This window comes from Sus scrofa, chromosome 1 (assembly GCF_054392235.1).
Source record: "Sus scrofa isolate SSC_HxYL_T2T_F1_AM1 chromosome 1, Sscrofa_HxYL_maternal_Yorkshire_Landrace_v2.0, whole genome shotgun sequence".
NCBI classification, from domain to species: domain Eukaryota; kingdom Metazoa; phylum Chordata; class Mammalia; order Artiodactyla; family Suidae; genus Sus; species Sus scrofa.
Window position 1 is genome coordinate 124,644,829 of NC_139383.1, and position 25,673 is coordinate 124,670,501.

General features: G+C 34.3%; 1 protein-coding gene across 28 annotated transcripts in view; it reads left to right on the forward strand.

Annotated features, from left to right (window-relative positions):
• Positions 1-24,590, forward strand: part of ZNF280D (zinc finger protein 280D) — a 264,636-nt gene extending 240,046 nt beyond the window's left edge. For 24 of the 28 annotated variants that reach the window (XR_014810919.1, XR_014810951.1, XR_014810947.1 and 21 more), the window contains 2 exons: positions 19,466-19,521; positions 22,644-24,590. Coding sequence is in view for 14 of the 28 variants with exons in the window: in XM_084969321.1 (XP_084825447.1) it covers positions 19,466-19,521; positions 22,644-23,268 (681 nt within the window). In the remaining 14 variants the exon portion in view is untranslated. Of the gene's footprint in view, positions 1-1,569; positions 1,603-2,583; positions 2,688-19,465; positions 19,522-22,643 lie in introns of those variants that run through there. The other 4 variants (XR_014810916.1, XR_014810943.1, XM_084969359.1 and 1 more) reach the window with 2 other exon arrangements.
• The last annotated feature ends 1,083 nt before the right edge of the window (positions 24,591-25,673 follow it).

Genomic DNA, 25,673 nt, shown 5'->3' on the forward strand with positions numbered 1-25,673 from the left:
ATGGGATTTGTGTCCACCTAATAGTAAGTTGATTTGAGTTTTGCTTTTTTTTTTTTTAATCACCATGGTTACCCTCACACTGCCAAGTTCAGTTCCTCTAGTATTTCCTTGTGCTTAGAGTGGAAATTATATTGCTGAAGGTTTTTTGATTTTTTTTTAATTGTCCTTCTTCCATACTCAGTTTTAGTCTTTCCATGTGTGATTGAGCCACAGAGTTTGTCTCTCTCTCTCCACTCTTGCATTTTTTCCAGCAGCACTATTTTTGCTTGTTATTTGATGTTTGCTAATCTGGTGGCAGGTAGTAGAGATTGGAGTGATGTTCTGTGTTCTTCTGAACACAGGCTCTCAAGCTGCCTCTCTGTCTCTAGATCTTGAGAATAGAAATGCTTTCTTCTATCACCAAGTCACAGTTGGTACTTGTGCCCTGTGGACAGCAGGGTTTGCCTCTTTTCTTTTCAACTACATAAAGGTATGAACATGAAGAAATTTTATTAATTCATTATTTCATAGCATCATCCATGGATTCTTTCCTGATGCATTCATAATTGAATAAATCATCAAATTCTTACTTTCCTTTGATTGCCCTGTTTCATCTGTGTCAAGTAAACCAATCTTTTCATATATAAACCAGCTTTCTTAAGTTTGTTTTTTGTTAAAAGAAATAAAGCTTATACTAAAAATTTAGCAAGCCATAAGCAAAGTTAAAGGAAGTCATATTGAATGGAAGCCCACATAGAACAATCTTGGTCTGGGTACTTCTTCCAAGTGTATATATGGATAGTTCCTTGAATTGGTCAAGGTATTTATTTTAAGATATGTGATATGGTCAATAGCATGAATTAATCTTCAAGATTTTGATCAGATGTATTGTAGTGGAATCAATGTTATATACCCCAGTAATATTTTCCTGTTATCAGTTTCATTTGTATAGTTTTACATTTCCTCTTTCAAAATTAATTGCTCTCATTTACTAGATTGTATTTGGAATTTATATTACAGAGTAGGTTTCTAAAATAACCTCTTTTCTGTATATATTCTATACACTGTGTATATTCTATACACTGCAGCATTTTACTGCTCTTCTTTCCTCACTAATATATACATACCATAATTCTTCCCCTCCAGTCTGATATTAACGTAGTTTCTTCATAACGAAGTAGTGGGTTAAGAGACTTTGAAGGTAGGGATAGATGCCTTTCTCTTTCCTTGCTTCCTTCCTTGGCTATTAGGAAACACTTGATAGCATGTTCCAGGAATCTTTCTAGTGGGAACAAAGATTAATAAAGTTAATAAAAATTAATAAAATTATTTCCCTATCCCTAAGGTGATCAAAATCTAGGACAATTAGGCATGAAAGAATTGTAATCCAATAAGATAACTACCATATTTTAAGTATATTAGTTATGTAGGTACACATGAAAGTCTCCTCAGGATGACTGTGGTGTTTTTTTTTCTCTCTTTTCTAAATATTCTTTTGTCAGTTCAAACATACACATAATATGCAAAGTAGAGGTTCTCTGTTATTTCATCAATGAAATGGCAAATTAACTCTGTCTTTATTCCTGTAAGGCTAGTTGGGGCCATCCATAAAGAATTTTCAAGGTATTTATTTTTCTTTTTCTGTTATGTTTTTGTCACTTTGTGCTTTGTAACTTTTTCAGACACTTGAGAGTTTCAGATTTTATAAAATTACCTTTATTTTTATCAAATTAAAAATTTGTGCAGATAGTTTATCATGAAAGTAGTGATTCATCTGCCTCACCTTTTTCCCTTCCAGCTGTTTTGAGGCAGCCATTTCCAACTCTCTTAGCTATTTGGTTTAATATTTATCTCCATATTTCTAAATAATATAATCAGTTTTTGAACTTTAACTGTTATAATAATTAAGAATTTACTTCTCTAGACCACCATCCTTACTTTCCTCTTTCCCTTCAGCCCCAGCATCCCAGCCAGGGCCAGAATTAGAATTAGAGTGAGGCAAGAGAGGCCTCAACTCAGGCAGAAAATTAAGGAGGCTTCAAAAAATTGAATAATCAGATGAATATTTTTATTTAATATTTTTAACAATTAGAAGTTCCCATCATAGCTAAGTAGAAATGAATCTGTCTGGTTTCCATGAGGAAGCAGGTTTGACCCCTGACCTTGCTCAAGAAGGTTAAGGATCTGGTGTTGCCACAAGCTGTGGAGTAGGTCGCAGACATGGCTCGAATCTAATGTTGTTGTGGCTGTGGTGTAGGCCAGCAGCTGCAGCTCCTATTCAGCCTCTAGCCTGGGGACCTCCATATGGTGCGGGTGTGGCCCTAAAAAGACAAAAAAAAAAAAAAAAAGAATTAGAATTAATGCAGAGTAATCCATGATGATCATAAATTCAAAATTTTAATTAAAGACAGGATCCAACCCTGCACTTGTATGACCCTGAGAGTCATGCACATAGGGAACACAAGCACAAGTTAAGTCTCTCACCTGCTGTTTTTTTCTGACGGTCCTTGTTCAGTCAGGTGGGAAGTGACAAGTTGTTTTCACTGTTTATAGCTTCATTCCATAGTACTGCTAAGTAAATGGGAAAGTTTTGTTTAATTACAGATACATGTTTGTGTGATTTTTACAATATTGTTAAGCACACAAAGGTAAGTTTGTTTATTAATATATTTGACCTTTCACAAATAAAATTTGATGAAATGTCAAAATTTGCTGAAAAAGTATTTTCTTTCCAGGAAACTTTATACTTTCTTCACTTAAAACATTGATAATTTAGTGTTACTTACTTGTTTATATAAAAATTATTTTCACTATTCTTTTTTCACCACATTGGAAATATGGTATGTAGTTTTCTGTTGTTTTAATCATTGATTTTTTTCATACAAATGTTTTTATAGACATGTTTGTTAAATATTATAATTTATATGAATGAAGTTAATTCATATAAATTAATTAAATGTCTATTACATTTAACTGAATGTATTAATTAAAAATAAATGTTTAAAAATTTATACCAAAATTCTTAAAAATAAATTTGGCATTTAAAAAGTAACTTGGTCCATTGTTTAGAACAAGAAAAATGCATATAGAAATTGATCACAATTATGGGGGACAGTAACAGGTTTAGTAGAGAAAAATATTTCAGCTCCTTAAAATCAGATTCTAAATTGACACTAATAGAATAGAATTATTATGAAATTTAGAGTTAAATAAAGAATTTTCTTTGAATTGTGAGAAAAAGATGAAATGTTAGAAATTTCAGAAGCTAGTGAATTATATGCATGTACAAGAAAATTAGAAGATGCCATTTGAATTAAATTTTAAATTCTTCATCATGGCCACCTATTTCTAATAAAGTAAAAATGATTTTAATAGAGTATGGGCCCATCCAAGTACAAAATGCAGATTTTTATGGGCAAAATTTTTCAAAGATGGGTGTTTTAAAAAATAGTCTAGTGGTGGAGTTCCCATTGTGGCTCAGTGGGTGAAGAACTCCACATAGTGTCCATGAGGATGGGTGTTCCATCCCAGGCCTCGCTCAGTGAGTTAAGGATCCAACATTGCCACAAGCTGTATTATAGGTCACAGAGGCAACTTGGATCCAGCATTGCTGTGGCTGTGGCAAAGGCTGGCAGCAGTAGCTCCAATTTGACCCTTTGCCCAGGAACTTCCATATGCACAGGTGGGGCCCTAAAAAAAAAAAAAAAAAGTCTAGTGGTGAGTTAATTCATTGTGACTGCCTCAATTATTCCAAAGAATCCTTATCTTTATTTTGTTTCCTGTGCATTCTCTTTAGCAAAAATACAATAGAATCAGGGAGTTCCCATCGTGGTGCAGTGGTTAACGAATCCAACTAGGAACCATAAGGTTGTGGGTTTGATCCCTGGCCTTGCTCAGTGGCTTAAGGATCTGGCGTTGCTGTGAGCTGTGGTGTAGGTTGCAGATTCGGCTCGAATCCTGAGTTGCTGTGACTGTGGCGTAGGGCAGTGGCTACAGCTCTGATTAGACCCCTAGCCTGGGAACCTCCTTATAACCTCCTTATGCCTTGGGAGCAGCCCTAGAAAAGGCAAAAAGACAAGAAAAGAAAAAGGAAAAAAGGATAGGCTGAAAAAAAAATACAATAGAATCAAATACTTGCCACTCAAAAAGTGGTTTCAAAGATTGGAAAAATTTAAACAGAATTTATGATCATGAAAATTTCATATTTCATTGTAATGCTTTTAAAAATAGAATTTTTAATGCATGTTCAAATTGATAGTTGATGCTTTACAGAATTTGATAAAATATGTATGAGTGATGTTACATATTGTGTGTTTTGTGCAAAAATAATTTGTCTCTCAGAGGGTCACAAGAAATTACTTGAAGCTCAAGTGCTGAAATATTTCTAAATTTAGTTGAACTAAAGACATAATCATATAGCTAATCATTAAAATATTCTGTTTTAATTGTCTAGTAAAATTTATAACAGATTTATAATGCTAAAGCAAATCATGCTAAATCTGAAATACTATTGAGAATAAAGGAAGCAAAATACTTTTCCTTACTTTTTGATTATATAAACCAGATACAGTACATCATTAATGAATGTTTATGATTACCAGATGTGTTTACATTAAAAATGATGTCATTGCAAGAGAAGAAAGTTTGGAATTAATTAAAACAGAAGAAAAACCTGGATAATAATATCTTATTAAAGCTGTTATCAGAAGGCTCAGTGGTTAATGAACCTGACCAGTATCCATGAGGATGAGGGTTCTATTCCTGACCTTGCTCAGTGAGTTAAGGACCAGCATTGCCGTGAGCTGTGGAGTAGGTCACAGACACGGCTGTGGCTGAGGTGTAGGCTAGTGGCTGTAGCTCTGACTCAACCCCTAATCTGGGAACCTCCATATGCCACGGGGTGCAGCCCTAAAAAGACAAAAGACAAAAAAACAAAACAAAATCTGTTATCAGGAGTTCCTGGTATGGCACAGTGGGTTAAGAATCCAGCATTTCCTGCTGCAGCATGAGTTTGATTCCCAGCTCAGTGCAGTGGATTAAGGATCTGGCATTGCCACAGATGTAGTGTAGGTCACAGCTGTGGCTTGGATTGAATCCCTGCCCTAGAAACTCCTGTATGCTGCCAATGAAGCCTCCACCCCCCAAAAAAGCTGTTATCTAAAAAAAAAAAAACAAAAAAAAAAAAACAAAGAAAATTAGAAATGGTCTAGCTTGTCACAAGAAAGAGGCGATATTTGTGTAAAAATATTTATCCTGGCTAGGATATGGTGATGGAATTATGCCAAATTTATGCCTTGCTCAACTCAAAATCATAACTTTATTTGATTTTTTTCTTTTTATGGTCACACCTGCAGCAGATGGAAGTTCTCAGTCTAGGGGTTGAATCAGAGCTGCTGCTGCCAGCCTATGCCACAGCCACAGCAATGCCAGATAGGAGCCACATCTGCAACCTCTGCCACAGCTTGCGGCAATGTTGGATCCTCAACCCACTGAGCAAGGCCAGGGATCAGACCTGTACCCTCACAGACACTGTGTGAGGTTCTTAACTCACTGAGCCACAACAGAAATTCCCCATGATTTGAAAGATGATGCATCCATGAATTCAAATATGGTCATCGTTTTTTTTTGTTTTTGTTTGTTTGTTTTTTAGTATTATACAGAGATTACAGATTTTAGGAGTGGGGATAATTCAATGAGCAGATAATACTCAATGATAATATTCTTATCGGTTCTAAGAACAACATTAAAATCACATGTAAGTGCTTGATGGGCATCCAGATTAAATGCAATCAAGATACTTTGTACACAAATTAAAGATTTTTATCAAATATAAGAATATATAATATCAAATGTCAAAATACATTATGTTGAGATCATAAGTATCTTTGTATAAATATATTACAGATTTTTACACAAATCATCTATATGGAATAATATTTTGAACAAGGTGGCAAAAGTTTAATAAAAGCTTTGCAGTCAGAAAACATGACCATATATAAAGCTGCGTGCTTAATAAAAAATCCCATTCCTTTGCTTAACAGAAATGAGAGAAAGTAAGTTTGAAACTGTGTTCAATGAATGTAAAACTTGAGCAAGAAATATGAATATTCTTCCTCAATTCAAAAATAAGTGAAAAAAGAAGTAAAGCAGTAAGAAATGCATGAATCACTAAATGAGAATATAGATAATTATGGGAAAAGTGCTTGCCAAGTAGACATTAAGTTTGTAAATACCCTAACATCATATTTGAATTAGATATATGAAAATTAAAATGAAATGTCTTCTAATTTTGAATTTCTGAACTGGGGAAAAGTTATCTTGTATAAATTACATCTGATTTACAAAAAGCAACTACTGACTCAATTCTTAAAGATGCTGACAATTTAAGTTTTATAGAAATTTCATGTGGAATAGTTTAAAGCAACATATAATATCAATAAAATTACAGTATAAGCATTTTGGGGGGGTCTTCTAAAACTGATTCACAAAGTGGTGTTCAGAATTTAAAACAATACCAGTCACAGTAGCATTTTGCAAAGAAGTTTCAGTAAGCTGAAGTTATTTTAAATTATTTAAAATTGTCACTTGATCAAGAGAAATTGCCAAACTGGCAGTTTACTTATTTGAAAACAATATAAGAAAAGAATAAGATTTTGAAAATATTATTGATATACTTGCTTTCGTTAAAGCCAGTAAAGTAAAACGATAATGAATTCTGGTTTGGGTAGGCATACAGTGTTGAAACTTAAACTACTTTTGTGGGTTTTATAAATCTCCTTTTTTGTTTGTTTTTTAGGGCTGCACCCACGGCATGTGGAAGTTCCCAGGCTAGGGGTCAAATCAGAGCTACAGCTGCCAGCCTACACCACAGTCACAGCAACACAAGATCCGAGTCACATCTGTGACCTCCACCACAGCTCATGGCAGTGCCAGATCCATGACCCACTGAGTGAGACCAGGGAATGAACCTACATCCTCATGGATACTAGTCAGATTTGTTTCCACTGTGCCATATGGGAACTCCTGCATAAATCCACTTTTTAATTTTTCAACTACTTTAATGTTTTAGAGGAAAAACTTTTAAAAATACACAGAGAGGAGGATTCTGTGAAGATGGCAGAGGAGGAAGCATCAAGAATCTGTCTCCCCACCTAGACAATTGCATTGGCAGAATCTATCTGATGTAACTATTTTGGAGCTGTAAGTTCTGTTGAAGGCTTACACTTCCCAGGGGAAAGATGAATTGCAATCAGTTTTATTCAGTTTAAGCACTTAGCACTGTAGCAGCCATATGGCAGGCAGCTGTATACACATGTTACTAGAGCAGCTTGCACACAACTTATGAGAGCCAGGGTGGGCAAAAAAAGATCTTGTCCTTCAGATACTGGAAATCTGTGCTATTATCATTGATCGCTGCTTCTTAACACAGAGTTGCAGGCAAAAAAGTGGGCACCGTATTGTTGCCCCTCCATTGTTTCAAGCCACTCCCCCTACAGCTGAGGTAATTTCCAAGGAATTTGAGTGGACAGCCCTTTTTCTCTCTTTATTGGTCACTTTCCTCCCTTTCAGGAGCCAGATGTTAAAAATTGGAACATTCAAAAGCAACTATATATGGGTAAAGTTAGATGGCAATTGCACATGTGCAGGGAAAGGCTGAGTAAAAACATTAGAGGACCCTAACTTTACATCTCAGGCTGATCTGGGAACAGATACAGCCTACAACAATAAAAATAAAAATAAAACTAGAAAATGCTGAGGAAGGGGGAAAATCTGATTCTCAGAATTACTACATTATTAGATTCAACTGTCCAGTGTTCAGCAAAAAAAAAAAAGTCACACACAAAAAGAAACAGACAAGTTGTCCCATTCAAAAGAAAAAAAATCAGAAACTGTTCCTGAAAAGAACATAATGGCAGATATATTAGACAAAAACTTTAAAACATCTGTCTTAAAGATGTCCAAAGAACAAAAGGAATGTGTGGAGAAAGTCAAGAAAACAGTATATGAACAAATGGAAATATAAATAAAGGAATAGAAAACTTACAAAGAAAAAAATTCTGAAGATGAAAAGTGCAATAACTGAAAATGAAAAATTCACTGGAGGGATTCAAAGGCAAATTTGAGCAGATAGAAGAAAGAAACAGCAAACTTGAAGAGACAATGAAAATTACTGAGTTTGAGGAAAAGAGATAACAGATTGAAGAAAAGTGAACAGAGTCTAAGGGGGCTATAGGACATCATTAAGCAGACCAATATACACATCATGAGAGTCCCAGAAGGAAAAGAGAAAGGAAGAGGTAGAATATTTAAAGAAATGATGACTGCAAACTTCCCAAATTTAATGAAATACGTGATTAAACATTCAGAAAGCACAGTGAATTCCAAGCGAGAGGAAGTCAAAGAGTTCCACACTGAGACATATTATAATCAAGCTTTCAAAAGATCGAGAATCTTGAAAGCAAGAAAGAAGTGGCTTGTCACATATGAGGGGTTCTCAGTAAAATTATCCACAGATTTCTCCTCAGGTATTTTGGAAGCCAAGAAGCAGTGAGGTGATGTATTCAAAGAACTAAGTGAAAAAACTCGAGAATCCTATATCCAGCAATACTGTCCTTCAAAAGTTAGAAATTAAAACATTCCCACATAAACAAAACAGAGTTTGTGACCACTAGATCTGCCCTGCAAGAAATACTTTCATTTCCTGCATGGTGAAATGAAAGGACAGTGCATGATAACTCAAAGCTCTGTGGCAAAGTAAAGATCTCAATAAAGGTAAGTGGATGGGCAATTATAAAAGTTAGTATTTTGTAACAGTGGTTTGTAGCTGTATTTTTTGTATGTGAGGTAAGAGATGAATACATTTTAAAAAAACTTGGTGTAATAAAATTTAGTATTACTGTAACTTTGGTTTATAATTTCAAACATTGTTTTCTGCACAATTTAGGGGACTAATGCATTTAAAATAATTATTAGTTTATATCTGGGTACACAATAAATAAAGATGTAATTTTGTGACGTCAGCAACCAAAAGGAGTGGGGAATAGAAGTATAAAGGAACAGAATTTTTGTATGTTATTGAAGTTTGCCGCTACAAATTCAACTTGGAGGGTTATAATTTTAAGATGTTAAATATAATTCTCAAAGTAACCACAAAGAAAATAGCTGTAGAACATATACAAAGGGAAATGCGAAAGGAATTTAAACATTTTTCTATAAAAAATCAACTAAACGGAGAAGTCAGTGGTGCAGGAAATGAGAGCCAAAAAAGTTATAATACATACAGAAAGCAAATAGCACAAAGACAAAATAAGTCCCTCCTGATCAGTAATTAGTTTAAGTCTTCATGGATTAAACATCTCAATCAAAAGGTAGAGGTTGACAGAGTAGCTAAAAACACATGAACCAACTACATGCTATCTGTAAGAGACCCACTTGAAATTCAGACACAAGCTTAAAATGAAAGGATGAAGTAGATAGTCCATGCAAATAGTAATCAAAAGTGAGCGTTGATGGCTTTACTAATATCAGACAAAATAGACTTAAATCACAAAGGAAAAAAAGGACATTATATAGTAAAAAGTTTAATGTAGCAAGAAGCTATAAGAATTATAAATATTTACACACCTAATGACAGACCATCAAAAATGAAATATATGAAGCAAAAACTGACAGAATTGAAGGGAAAAATAGACGACTCTACATTGACGGAGACTTCAGTACCCTGCTCATAATAATTAATAGAACAATCAGACATAAGACAAGGAACTAGAAGATTTAATAAACCTACTAGATTTTGCAGATGACAAAATACACATTCTTTTTAAGTGCACATGGGACATTTTCCAGAATAGACGACACAGTAAGCCACAAATTAAGTCTGAATAAATTTTAAAAGATAGATTCCATTGACAGTCATTTTCTCTGATGATATCAGAATGAAATTAGAAATCAACAATAAAAGGAAAACTGAAAACTTCACCAGATTTTAGGAATAAAACAACACACTTTAAAACAACCAATGGGAGTTCCTGTTGTGGTTCAGCAGTTTACGAACCCAACTAATATTCATGAGGATGCGGGTTCAATACCTGGCCTCGCTCAGTGGGTTAGGATCTGGCATTGCCATGAGTTGTGGTGTAGGTCATAGTCGTGGCTCAGATCTGGTGTTGCTGTGGCTGTGGCTTAGGCCAGCAGCTACAGCTCCAATTTGACCCCTAGCCTGGGAACCTCCCTCGTTTGTGAGTGCAGCCCTAAAAGGACAAAAAAATTTAAACAAAAACCACAAACCAATGGATTAAAGAAAAATCACAAGGGAAATTAGAAAATACTTGGACAAGAATGAAATAAAAAATACAACATCTGAAACATAAAATGAAAATGATGCTAAAGGGAAAATTGTATGTCTGTAAATGCTTATGTTAACAAATGAGAGATCTTGGAGTTCCCATTATGGCTCAGTGGCTTAAGGACCCAGCCTTATTTCTGTAAGGATACATGTTCTATCCCTGGCCTTGCCTAATGGGTTGGTGATCTGGCATTGCCAGAAGCTGCAGCATGGGTTGTAGATGGGGCTTGGTTCTTGTATTGCTGTGGCCTAGGCTGCAGCTGCAAGCTGCTTTTTGACCTCTGGCCCAGGAACTTTGATATGCTGCAGGTGTGGCTGTAAAAAGGGGGAAAAAAAAAAAGATCTCTAAGCAACAACCTAATTGTGCAACCTCAGGAAGTAGAAAAAAGGACAAACTAAACCCAAAGCTTGCAGAAGAAAAGAAATAAGATTAATGCAGAAATAAATGAAATAGAGAATAGAAAAGCAATAGAGAAAACTAATGAAACTAAAAGTTGGTTCATTGCAAAGATAAACAAAAATTGACAAACCTTTAGCTAGAAGGATTTAGAAAGAAAAAAGATTAGAGATGAAACATACATTATTACAAATTCTATAGAAATAAAAATCACAAGAGAATACTGAACTGTATGCTAGCAAATTGGATAATTTACATGAAATGGACAAATTACTAGAAACTCAAAACCCATCAAGACCAAATCATGAATAAATAGAAGATCTGAATAGACTCATAACTAGGAAGGAGAGTGAATCAGTAATCAAGTCTTTCAACAAAGAAAAGTGCTTGACCTGATCATTTTCCCTAGTGAATTCTTCCAAACATCTAAATAAGAACTAAAACCAATTCTTTCAAACTTTTCCAAAATTGAGAATGAAGGTACACTTCCTGACTCATTCTGTGAGGCCAGCATCACCATGACCAAAGCCAGACAGAGACCTACAAGAAGACAAAACTAAAGATCAGTGTCTCTTATGAACATTGATGCAAGTATCCTTTATAAAACACTAAGCAAACAGAATTCAACAACATATTAAAAGGATTATAGGCCATGAACAAATAGGATTCATTCCTAGAATGCAAGAATGTTTTAATTAAAGGAAAATTATTCAGTGTTACAGGCCACGTCAACAAAAGGAAGTTTAAAAAACCCACATTATCACTTCAGTTGATGCAGAAAATGCATTTGACAGAATTCAGGTGAAAATGCTCAACAGCCTACCTAGGAATAGAAGGAAAGTACCTCAACATAATAAAGCCACAGCATATTGGCTTTTTATATACAATGTAAAAAAAACCCACAGCAAACATCATACGCAATGGTAAGAGACTAAAAGATTTTCCTTTAAGATCAAGAACTAGGCAAGGATGCCCACTTTCACTACTACTTTTCAACATACTACTGGAAATTCTAGCCAGAGCAATTACTCAATAAAGAAAGAAATGACATGCAAATTGGAAAATAAGTAAAATGATCTATTAGAAGATACCATTTTATGTAGAAACCCTAAAGATTCCACACAAAAACCCTATTAGAACTAAAATTCATTCAGTAAAGTAGTAGCATACAAAGTCAATGCAAAAATCAGTTTTATTACTGTACACAACAATCTGAAAAGGAAATTACGAAAAAGCACAATTTCCAATAGAATAAAAAATAAAGTAGGAATTAAAGAGACAAAAAACTTCAATGAAACTATAAAACCTTGCTGAAAGAAATTAGATAAAAGACATAAACAGAAAGTGAACCCACATTCACGGATTAGAAGACAATGTTAAAATGCCAATACTGCCCAAAGCAACCTACAGGTTTATTGGAATCCCTACAAAAATCACAAAGTTTTTTTTTTGCAGAAATAGAAAAAACTCATCCTAAAATGTATATGGCATCTCAGGGTACTTCAAATAGCCACAACAACTTTGATAAAGCAGGGCAAACTACAGGACTAAAACATTCTGATTTTAAAATTTACAGCAAAGCTACATTAAACAAAGCAGTGTGGTACTGGGGTAAAGACAGACCTGTAGATCAGTAGAATAGAATAGAGAGCCCAGAAATAAACCTTTATATATATGGTTAAATGATTTTTATGAGAGGGCCAAGACCAATGGAAAAGGACAGTCTTTTCAATAAATGATGCTTCCTGGATATCCACACACAAAAGAATTAAGTTGGACTTTTACCCAGCATTATATTTAAACATTACCTCAAAATGATGGCTTTATGTATTTATTTATTTATTTTTGCCTTTTTGTCTTTTCTGGGGCCACACCCATGGCATATGGGGGTTCCCAGGCCAGGGGTCTAATTGGAGCTATAGCCGCCGGCCTACACCACGGCCACAGCAACGCAGGATCCAAGCTGCATCTTCGACCTACCCCACAGGTCACAGCAATGCCAGATCCTTAACCCACTGAGCAAGGTCAGGGATCAAACCCGCAACCACATGGTTCCTAGTCAGATTTGTGAACCACTGAGCCACAATGGGAACTCCAAAAATGATGGATTTAAATGTAAGACCTAAAATGATAAAATTCTCATTTTACATCATCAGACGTAAGCTTCACATCATTGAAATTTGCAGTGATTTTGGAGAGTATTATACCAAAAGAACTGTTAATGAAAGAAAAAATAGATTGTACAAATTTAAAAATTTTGTTCATTGAATGTACTGTCCAGAGGAGTTCCCATCATGGCTCAGTGGACTCTGACTAGCATCCATGAGGACGCAGTTTTGATTCCTGGCCTTTCTCAGTGGGTTAAGGATCCACTTTGCCATGAGCTATGGTATAGGTCACAGACGTGGCTCGGATCCTGTGTGGCTTTGGCTGTGACCTGTAGCCCAAGAACCTCCATGTTCTGCAGGTGTGGCCCTAAAAAGACAAGCAAAATTTACTATCCATAGAATAAAAATGCAATGCATAGAATGGGATAAAATATTTGCAAATCATATATCTGATAAGGGATTAATATCCATAACATATAAGCAAACTTCTATAACTCAGTCACAATAGAAATAGCCCAATTCAGAAATTCACCAAGGACTTAGACATGTCTAGAAAGAAGATGTGTGAATGGCCAGTAAGCATATGAAAGATGTGCAGCATCACTAATCATTAGAGAAATGCAAATCAAAAACTACAGTGAGATACCACCTCACACCCATTAAGATGGCTACTATCAAAAAGAGAGAAAAAATCCCGTACGGAAAACATATTAAGGATCATGTGGAGAAATTAGAGCCCTTGTGCATTGTTGGTAGGATTGAAAAATGGTACAGCCATTGTGGAAAGCAGTATGGCAGTTTCTTGAAAAAATTATATGATCCAGCAGTTCCACTATTGGGCATATCCAAAAGAACTGAAATCAGAGCAGAAGAGATATTTGTACACATATTTTCATAGAAGCATGATTCATCTTAGCTAAAACATGGAAGTAAACCATGTCCATCAATAGATGAATGGATAAGCAAAATGTATTATGTACACACCATGAAACATTCAACCATGAGAAGGAATGGAATGCTGCAATATGGATGAACTATGAGGACATTTTGCTAATGAAATAAGCCAGTTATAAGAAGATAATATATGATTTCATTTATATCAAGTACTTAGAGCAGTCACAAAAAGAAAGTAGTGGTGGTTGCCAGAGGCTGGCAGCAGGGAAGAATGAGGAGTTATTGTTTAATGGGTATAGAGTTTCAGTTTTACAAGATGAAGAACTTTATGTGGATGGATGGTGATAATGGTCGCATAACAATGTGAATGTGTTTAATACCACAGAACTATACAATTAAGATGGTAAATTTTATGTGTATTTTATCTCTCATTCCTATATGGCTTGGCATAGCACTGATCTCAGCATAGTTAACATTATAATTTTTGAGATCATTATGTATAATGAGCCAGGAAGTATACTATGATTTCCTTTCCTATACTTCATTTTATTTTTCTGAGGTAAAACTATATTTTTACTGATTTGTTTAGTTTTCCATGCACCTAAAGCTGTTTTATAAAATCCTGTGATCTGTCTATTTGTAAGTATGTTTTCCAAATGTTCACACACATCAAAAGAAAATTTGTTGGAGGGTCTGGAGATCTCTCCAGTCTGCATCAATTTAAACTAGTTGCTCTCTAAGCTTGATGCATAGTTTTTTTGTTTTGTTTTTTGTTTTTTTCTTTTTGGCTGCACCCACAGTATATGAAAGTTCCTAAGCCATGTAATCAGTCTGAGCCACAGCTGTGTTCTAGATCCTTAAGCCACTGCACCAGGCTAGGAATTGAACCTGTGCTGCCACAGAGACAATGCCAGATCATTAACCCACTGTGCCACAGTGGGAACTCCAATGCAGATTGTTGTATCAGGATTTTCCCTGAGCACTTTCTTGTGTTGGATGCCCTGTTTCCTGAACTGTGAGTTCCTCTTTTCTTATTTCAATCCTCATTTTGATAAAAAGTCCTCTAACAACTTCTGCAGAAGGGTCGCACCTTTTCTCACTTCCTGTAAATTTAAAACTATTTTACCTAATGATGGTTTAACTGAAGTACAGAGAAAACATTTTTCCAATGCATTTTTATAAGTATTTTTTAAAGTCTGATGCTATTTAAGTTATTGTATTATTTCTTTGGTAAATTTTGACTTTTATTTCTCCGTTCTCTATGTCTCTCCCTTTCTCTCTCTTTTTTTGAAACTCCAATTGATCTGACACTATACTTCCTGCCCTAATTCCCCTGATTGTATGGCATTTTCTTTCTTGCCTTCCATCTTTTTGTCTTTTCATTCAGTCTTTCAAAACAGAGTTTCTAAACTTAATTACTTATTTTAGTTACCACATATTTAATTTTGAATTGCTCTTTAATTTTTTCTTCAATTGTTTTCATACTTTTTTGTTTTTGTTTAGCGAGTGTAATAGCATCTCATACCTCTCCAGGGATATATATATTTCTTTTGGTCCCAGAAAAATCTCTGATGTCTCCTAGCCTCTTTCTTTATTCTCTTGTTTATTGTGAACTTTCTGATGTAAAGGATGTCTTCACTTGTGTGTGATCCTTGGCTGTCCATACATATTAAAAAGTAAAGCATGAAAAAGTTCATTGAAAACCTTGTGTTTGGACAGGGATAGGGCCACCTCACATAGCCATACAGGTTGTGCACTGCAGCACTCCACAGAGTGCATTTATATATGTCTAGTATATTTATATGTACTTCTTTGTACTCTCAAAATTTATTGGTTTACTGTAGTAGAAATTGAAAATATGAAAATTTTAAAATAATGTTACTTAAAATACATAAATGATATATTTTTCTGAAAAATAACTATTTGTCACGACCAAAATTTTATTTAGAAGAATGAATTGGACTTTTGATATCTCTTTAATATATAGTTAAATAGAAGAAAAATGAATTCTATATTTCTGCATTCAGAGTGTTGTGATGTTATTTTGGTTGAAATATCTGAATAATATCCAGTCTCATTTAGTACTTAAAGAATCTTTTCAGATAATAGTGATTATTGTTCTTTTTTATGATATTAAATGTAGACAATGGAAGTTTTCTTAAAGATTTGTTGCAGTGTGGAACCTGACTCCATATCACTGAATTTTTTTGTTCTTTGTTACATTAAAATCTATTGTTCTGTGATACACTTTGATTGGATTTTTTATCCATGCATGATTTTATAACATCGTACTTTAGTCATTTGGAATATATTGGTTCACAAGTTATATAGATCTTCTAAGTGTTGATATGTTTCATTATATATTATCAAGTAACCACATTCATTAATATTAACATTAATCTCATGAATAGTAGATACAAATTCTCCTAAAATTTATTTTGTTTATTTTTATTTTTATTTATTCCCCCCCACTGGAGAAGTGTCGTTTAATTTTTTTTTTTATTTCCCCAATACATTATTTTTTCCTACTGTACAGCATGGTGACCCAGTTACGCATACATGTATACATTCTTTTTTCTCACATTATCATGCTCCATCATGAGTGACTAGACATAGGTCCCAGGGCTACACAGCAGGATCTCATTGCTAATCCATTCCAAAGGCAATAGTCTGCATCTATTAACCCCAAGCTCCCCATCCATCCCACTCCCTCCTCCTCCCCCTTGGCTACCACAAGTCTATTCTCCAAGTCCATGATTTTCTTTTTTGAAAATTTCAAACACAGTACAAAGAATTCTGTTGCCAACAAATTAAAATTCACACATTCCTATTGTTTAATCTACAAACACCATTCAAGTTTCTCCAGTGGTCACAATAATATTCCTTCTAACAAGAGGAAGTTCAAAAGCATATATTGCATTTAGTTTTTTTAGTGATTTTTATTTTTTCCCATATAGCTGGTTTAGTTTTCTGTCAATTTTCTACTGTACAGCAATGACCCAGTTACACATACATGTACATATTCTTTTTTTTCACATTATCCTCCATCATGCTCCATCATAAGTGACTAGATATAGTTCCCAGTGCTATATAGCAGGATCTCATTGCTTATCCATTCCAAAGGCAAGAGTTTGCATCTATTAACCCCAGATTCCCAGTCCATCCCACGCCCTCCCTCTTGGCAACCACAAGTCTGTTCTCCAAGTCCATGTGTTTCATTTTTGTGGAAAGGTTCATTTGTGTCATATACTAGATTCCAGATATAAGTGATATCTTCTGGTATTTGTCTTTCTCTTTCTGACTTCCTTAGTATGAGAGTTCCTAGTTTCATCCATGTTGCTGCAAATGGCATTATTTTGTTCTTTTTTATGGCTGAGTAGTATTCCATTGTGTATATACACCACATCTTCCTAATCCAATCATCTATCATGGACATTTGGTTTGTTTCCATGTCTTGGCTATTATGAATAGTGCTGCAATGAACATACAGGTGCATGTCTTTTTCAAGGAAAGTTTTGGCCAGATATATGCCCAAGCGTGGGATTGCCAAGTCATGTGCTAGTTCTATATTTAGTTTTCTGAGGTACCTACATACATTTTCCATAGTGGTTATACCAATTTACATTCCCACCAACAGTGTAGGAGGGTTCCCTTTTCTCCACACTCTCTCTAGCATTTGTTATTTGTGGACTTTTAAATGATGGCTATTCTGTTTTCCTTGAATGTTATTACTGGCAATAAATACCGTTTGTTGTTTCCTTTGATGTGACATGTTCACTTTGTCAATTTTGAAGAAAATGTCTTCTAAATATTCAAGTCTAAATATTCATAGTTTGATAGTCATTCTTTAAAATAAAAATTCTGTTCCATGAAAAAAATGTGGCTAAGTTCAGCTTGCAACTCAATCACAGATCCAGGTGTTTTCAGTGTGCAATAGCAGTGCTTTATGCACAGTTGCCTGTTTCATTAGTGTGTTATACAACCTGCACAGTCTGCATGGTGATTGTTTAGACTTCAGAACAGGAAAATCTGATGCTGAGCTGACTGATCCTTTGGTGGGGAAGATGCTCTCAGTCTTTGAGACTGATAATTTTTTCTAAAGAGGAATCTTCTAGATTCCAGCTGGGTGACTGGTTGCATTCTGGGAGCCAAGTGGAGAGATAATTGTAGGTTCCTTTATTCAGTTTATGGACCTTTACTAAATTTTTCTGTTTTCTTTCAGTACTTCATGCTTGCCCTTTGTTATCCCTGGTGTTCATACATCTATACTATCTCCAGTTCAGAGTTAAGCTTTGGTAGTAAAGGATAGGTACCTGTTGTGTAAGTTGGGGAAAGAGCATTTAGATTTCTTAGTTGTACTCATGTTTCACTTTTACTTTTTATGTGCTGGATATTTTACTCAATTTCTCCAAGTACCAGATCTCTTATGTTCTCTGGCATATTGATTCTCTTCCCCTTGCACTCCCCTACCTAGACATTTAGTTGGAACTTCTATACAGTGTGAAGTCAATTTCCATTCCTCTACCCAGCTTCCATCTAAAAATTTGTTGAAATATTTTTGACAGTTAATATCCTTTGATGTTTAATTGATCTTTAGAATGAATTTTTTTTATTCCGTCTTTTTGCCATTTTTCTTGGACCGCTCCCGCGGAATATGGAGATTCCCAGGCTAGGGGTCGAATTGGAGCTGGAGCTGCTGGCCTACACCAGAGCCACAGAAATGTGGGATCTGAGCTGCGTCTGTAACCTACACCATAGCTCACAGCAACGCCAGATCCTTAACCCACTGAGCAAGGCCATGGATCGAACCCACAACCTCATGGTTCCTAGTCGGATTCGTTAACCACTGAGCCATGACAGGAACTCCTAGAATGAAAATGTTTTATATTTTTCCCTCATTTTAGCAGAGTTTTTGGAGAGTGAGGTAATACATATATATGATTAATGGTTTTCACAGGCTCAGGTCTGTCACTGTAGTGGCTCAGAGCTGGACCTAGGTTTGAACTTCACCACTTATTATGATATTGCCTTGGGTTTTCCACTTAACCCATGTAGTCTTTATTCTCATTTGTGAAAATGGAGTTTATGATATTTAACTTGAGGAAGAAATGAGATAAAGTTCTTAACATGCTGCCTCATTCATCACATTTGCTCAATAATTGCTAATAGTTATAATCTGTTAGGCTGCCCTCTGGCTTACTGAAATTTTGTTGTATTCTCTCCTCTCCATAACTTTTTAAATAAATGAAATATTTAATTTGTCTATTTTTTAGTATCGCCTGGTTTAACACTGAAAGGGTTACCATGGCTCCAAATTAAAATAATAATTTCAGAAATGTTTTAAGTACCTGTATTTAATATGTGTATAAAATACTGTGGATGACATTTATTCATATTCAGGATGTGTTCTACTAGTTTTCTAGTCAAGTAATTGTAATTATGGCCCATATTTGAAAGAGTCAAAGGAAAGCAGATATTATTATAACAGGATAACTGTTTCATATCCTTGATTCAGAAACTTTTGGTGTACTGAAATTCTTATAGATTTTTAGAAAACAATTTTTAAAATACTGCTTTTAATTATGAGAAATATATACTTTAAATTAAGGAACTGTTTTCCTATTTCTTTAGTATGCTAGGCTACACACTTAAGTTCTTTTTATCTAGAGAGTTTAGTATAATAAAAAGTAGTTTAAGCTTACTTATGAATATAAAAAGAAAAAATATTATTAATCATTTCAGGAAATTGCAAGACCTAACATGGCTGAAGGAGAAACAGAAACATCAAGTTCTGAAAGGTAAATACAGAGAAAATCGAATCTCTTGAAATTCATGTATGTAAAATGAAACTTGAGCTGTGTTAGTTTAGTTAATTGGCAAAGGGCTATTTAAATTTTGTATATGGGGAGTTCCCATCGTGGCGCAGTGGAAATGAATCCAACTAGGAACCATGACGTTGGCGGGTTCTATCCCTGGCCTTGCTCAGTGGGTTGAGGATCTGGAGTTGCCATGAGCTGTAGTGTAGGTCGCAGACGCGGCTCGGATTCCACGTTGCTGTGGCTCTGGCAACAGTTCCGATTAGACCGCTAGCCTGGGAACCTCCATATGCTGTGGGTGAGGCCCTAAAAAGACAAAAAAGGCAAAAAAAAAAAAAAATTTGTATGTGGTATTCCTTTTAGTAATGCCCTAACTAAAATCAATATTTCAAATTTTTTTAATACAACAAAAATATCCTGTGGATCCTTGGTTTTGAATTGAAGTTTTTTAAACATGCAGCATACTTTAAAAAATTTTTGAAGTAGTTATAAGTAAATAAAATGTTAGCAGATTTTAATTGCCTTTGTTAAATGAAAATAGTTATGAGATGCTACAGGTTATAAGATGGTGACAATTATTGTGAATAGGTAATTTAAAAATCTGATTTTTGAAGTATTTTCAAAAAGCTATAAATCTACTTCTGTGGTGGGATCTCAACATAAAAGTTCCAAAATTCAGGGACTGGTTTTTAAAAATTTAATGTTCAAATACAGCATTACAGAACACAGATTTTACAGTCTTTTTTAGCAAAAAAAAAGGATCCAACATTCTAATTAGAACTTCATTCCAAATACAGCTGTTTTTGACTTAAGTAATTTCCCTACTTCCTTCTTTATGCTGTGTGTTTTATAGTATGTTGCTTGTTAAACTGATAAGATGATTAATCTATTACCCCTAAAAAAGAAAATTATGGAGTAAGGCCTTCCAAAGATGTTTCTTAGACTTCACTAGAAAAATAATCTAGCCCCCTCATCACTTAGCCTTTTTACTAGAAATCTGGATGGGAAAAGTCAGCAAGACTTCAACTAAGAATTTGGAAAAGCAGACTAGTCACCTCTGTATTCTTTAACATTTTTTGTAAATTGGAGTTAGTTCAATAAAAATAAGAATTTTACAAATTTAAATGAGGGAAATATTATAATTTTTGGAAGATGATGTAATTGAGCTTTAAGATCCAAGATGATAAACTAAGAATTATTGAAGTTAATGAGAGTATTAATTAAAGTAGCTTGATGTAATATTCAGAATTCTTCCAACATACAAATACCATGTGATTACAAAATATAATGGATAAAAGAGTTAATCCACAATAATATCAAAATGAGAAATGCACAGGATCTATTTAGAAGACTTGGAAGAAAAACAAAATTTACTGAGATAGAAAATAATATACTGGTAACTTAGATCATTTTCCAAATTAGTTTATGATTAATGAACATTCATTTGAAAATCCAGATTGGATTTGGTTTGGAAACCAGCAGTGTTTAAAGCAATATTCATATTTTTTGATTTATTAATACCATAATTTTAAAAATCATGGTTCTGTTAGATATTAGGTTGTTTCTGTATTCACTATTTTAAACATTGTTTTAATGAGCATCCTTGTACAAATATCTTTTACATTTTCAAATATTAATTTGGGGAGAAGAATAGTAGGATGTAATTTGACCTATTAGATAATAAAGTACAGTGTTAATCTATAACTGTTATAAAACTGGATGGCATTGGCCTGTAACAGTCTAAAGACACATCAGAGCAAAACAAGTAACAGAGAAACAGCCTTATAAATATAATTTAGTAAATAATAGGTGATTCTCTGATAACAGTTGCTTTGATATTTGAGCAATTCATTAGGAAAAAGTCTAAATTCCAGGTCAATTAATTTAAGAAATAAGGGTAGTTGTTAAATTTCTTTTTTTTTTTTTTTTTTTTTTTTTTTGGCTTAAGCAACAGAAAAATTTCTTTTTGTTGAAATAAGCGTTGTTATGTCTACAGAAGAGGCTTGACATCCTCTTGGAAATCTTCTGTAAGACTCACAGACATAGAAAACAAACATATGCTTACCAATGGAGAAAACAGATGGGGGAGGGATAAATTAAGAGTTTGGAATTAGCAGATACAAAATACTATATATAAAATAGATAAACAAGATCCTACTATGTAGCACAGAGTAATATATTCAATATCCTGTAATAAAATTTTCTGTTTCTAATGTTTTATGACTCAATAAATAATTTCTGTTAACATATAAGGATAAAAGTAAACACAGAGGCACATATAAGTGTGCCTGTTTTATATTTACATATTTTAGGCATGTGTTTATGCTTTTTAAACTAGGGAAAAAATTAAAAATCAGGGAAATGTTTGTGAATACTAACTAGATTTCACATAGGGAAAGAAACTCTAAGCCTAAAAAAACCTAGGTTTTCTTCTACATATATTCATTCTTTATTTAAAGTACTTTTACAAACTAATAAGAGCACTTACATTTTAACTAAAAACAAGCAAGAATATGAAAAGAAAAAATAATGGTAACTAAGACTAAAACCAGTGAATAGACTCATCCAGTCTCCTTTTTTTTTTTTGTCTTTTGTCTTTTTTGTTGTTGTTGTTGTTGTTATTTCTTGGGCCGCTCCCGCGGCATATGGAGGTTCCCAGGCTAGGGATTGAATCGGAGCTGTAGCCACCGGCCTACGCCAGAGCCACAGCAACGCGGGATCCGAGCCGCGTCTGCAACCTACACCACAGCTCACGGCAACGCCGGATCGTTAACCCACTGAGCAAGGCCGGGGACCGAACCCGCAACCTCATGGTTCCTAGTCGGATTCGTTAACCACTGCGCCACGACGGGAACTCCCAGTCTGCTTTTAATATGTGACCATGGAGGTTTCTCACTCTGTTGCCTAGGAATTTGGCTACCTCCTATACGTAACATCAGGGCAAGGACTGGGGACCTGAATTTTTTTTCGTTTTTGGTGGGCAAATGTGCCTTTCCTTAAAAAAAAAAATTTTTTTTTTTTTTTAGAGAATGTCTTTATTTTAATGTTGTTCAAATACATTGTATTATGAAGGAATAGATAATAAATGGCTTTATTTTTTTCAGTAAACAAGATGAAGCTTCTTCAGAGGAAATAAAAAATGGATGTAATGCACATTTATTTGAAGGCCCATCAACAACAAAAAGTGAAGAAGGCATGTCAGTTTCAGATAAGGAAAATGATACCTGTCTTGAAGACCAGGAAACTGGCTCAAAGCATGTCTTCAGTTATGATTCAGTTACTGATGCAGATAAAGTGGAAAAAGAAAAGCAAATAGAGCATATTTGTCAGGAAACAAAGTTGAAGATGTGCCGCAGTTCAGAAAACATCATTGCATGTGATCAGATTGAAGAATGTAATGCCAGTGAAGCTAGATTATCTTTGAAGAATATTAAGGATTTGCGGTTAACATCTGGTGATGTTAGCATTGATCAGTTTTTGAGGAAAAGAGATGAACCTGGATCTGTTAGTTCTGATGTTAGTGAGCAAGGCAGTGTTCATTTGGAACCTTTGACTCCATCAGAGGTACTTGAGTATGAAGCCACAGAGATTCTTCACAAAGGTAGTGGTGATCCGTCAGCCAAGACTGATGAAGTAGTGTCTGATCATACAGATGTTCCTGGAGAAAATAGCCTTAGCACAACAGAGACATCAGGAGACCTGGCAGATGAAAAAGAAAGAAGAAGTTGAAATTAATTAGTCATTCTAAGTTTTAGTGTACCAACGGTAAGAGCATTTGGAACAGTGCTATCAGGTGAGCTCAGTGGTACTGTTGCAGAGTTCAGAGATAGAAAAATGTGAGGGAGGTCATTATACACTTTACCTGGATGTTCAACCTAAGTTATTGAGTCAGTTCTCCATTAATAGCATGATTAGTATGAATTTCCAAGCAGTTTTTAAAACATGAATAAGATTTTAATGAAAGTTAAGTTTGCAATGAAAAAGTCTCAGCAGTTTTCAAGGATATAGAACTTGGTGGTCCTTATGAATTGATTATTAGAACATTAGTTATGTTAATAAAGCCTTCGAAATTTCCATCTATCCTAAGCTAAAAGTCCTTAATACCTGTACATCCTTTTCAATTAACTTAAAGGAAGAGATTTGGAAACTCTATACCTTCTGGGAATAGTTGACTTAAAATAATAGCTGATTGGCATTGTTAATGAAGGCTTCATATGTTGCTGGTAAATGGGGCATGCTTAGAGTGCTAAATTAGTTGATCTAAGAATTTGGATGAACGTGGACTTAATTTTGGATTTAATATAACATTCCAGACTGCCAGAAGCATGTAAAAAGAATATTTGAATCTGTGTACCTCCATATAAGTGTTAGCCTGCCAGGCTGTAAGCTTACCTTAAACTTTCAGTGAAAGTGAAATTATTAAAATAAAAATTTATATTTGTGCTTTTTGTCAGTATGTAAGTTGTGCAGAAATCCCTTAATGTTCTAGTTGTATAAAGTAGAAACCTATTGTTGAAACTCCTATAGCTGTTACGCTTTTAATATTGTTTTAATGATCTTCTTTAGAAATAGACCCATAAAAATGGTCTGGAAACCAAACCAAAGTATGGTATAACGTAGATATTGTAAAGCAGTAAACTGAAAACATGTCCTGGCATGAATTCAGCCATGTTAAAGTGACTTTTTCTGTAACTGTAAAATAGAAACTTCACATGGGACCTAAAGCAGGATGTAAACATTTGGTTTGGGGTATTTAGCCTAATTTATCCATAAGATGGCTGCTAAATTGATTTTTCAGTTTTTTTTAATCATATAGAAAATAATAGATGTAGAAATGAATAATATGAGTAACAGTAGTTTGCTTTGAAGTACTAATAAACTTTTATTTAAATGCTACATTTTTACTTCTTAAAATGTGCTTTGAATTCTTAAATTTTGTTTCACTGAATGTTAAATATTTTAAACAGCTATTAAAGTTCTGCTGTACATAGTAGTTTTTGAGTAATATTTGCAATAAAAATCTGTCCCTGAATAATTTTATTTTTCAGAAAGCTGCTTGAGTCGAATTACCTTTGGCGCCTTTCAAAATTGTGTATTGTTCAAGGAAATTTCATGTTAAAGTTAGTGGTAGAATTTCATTCTGTATTCTTTAATTGATGCATGATTTATTTTAAATTAAGATTTAAAGTACAGGGGAAAAAACTGCTGATATTTACAGAGGATAGATTTGCTTTACAAATTCTTCCACTAAAGAGAATTATAATTTAATATTATAGTTTTCTAACTGCTCAGTAAGTTAAAGAGGCTAAATAGGCAAAATATATAATTGACTTATTTTATTGAATATTTTGTGGGTGGGGGCAAATATTTTTATCTTTTTTTCTCCCAAGAAAAGATGGGGAGAAAGAGACGTATTAGCTGTCATCCTTTGTCTTGTTGAAACATAAATCTGTAGCAAAGAAGACTTTTGTAGTATTTTAAATGTTAAAAGAACAGGGATAAAAGAAAGTCTATGTAAAGACCACTTTCTGAATCTCATTCAATTAGTTGCCAAGTGTATCAACTAATGCCATAAAATCCTAGAGCACCATGCCAAAAAAAAAAAAAATCTCTAAGTGACACTGTAATTCCTTTTGAACTTTCATTAGTTCCTTCTCCTGCCCCTATATACTTATGGTAGTGGTATTCAAAGTTCTTGATCAATGAACTGTTTATACCTGTCCACTATGAGAAAAGGAACCTGTACCAGAGTGTAAAGTCTTCAGTGAGAAAGTCTAGCAATGAGGCCAAAAAGTAGATGAAATAAACATTGTACTTTGGAAGCATAATTGGTTTATGTTTTCACATAATCTCCTTATCTCATTTCTGATCAGAAACAAACAATTCAGGTATACAGACCAAACCTTTTGAGTAGCAGTGCTTTAGAACAGTGGTCAGCAAGCTTTTTCTGTGTAGAGCCAGATAATAAATAATTACAGACCATGTGGTTACAATTATCCAACTTGTCTTCATAGCTTGAAAGCAGCTGTAGACAATATGTAAATGTAGCCTGTTTGTGTTCCAATAAAACTTTATTTATAAAAACAGAATGTTGGTTGGGTTTGGCCAGTGAACTGTAGTTTGCCTCCACCTGC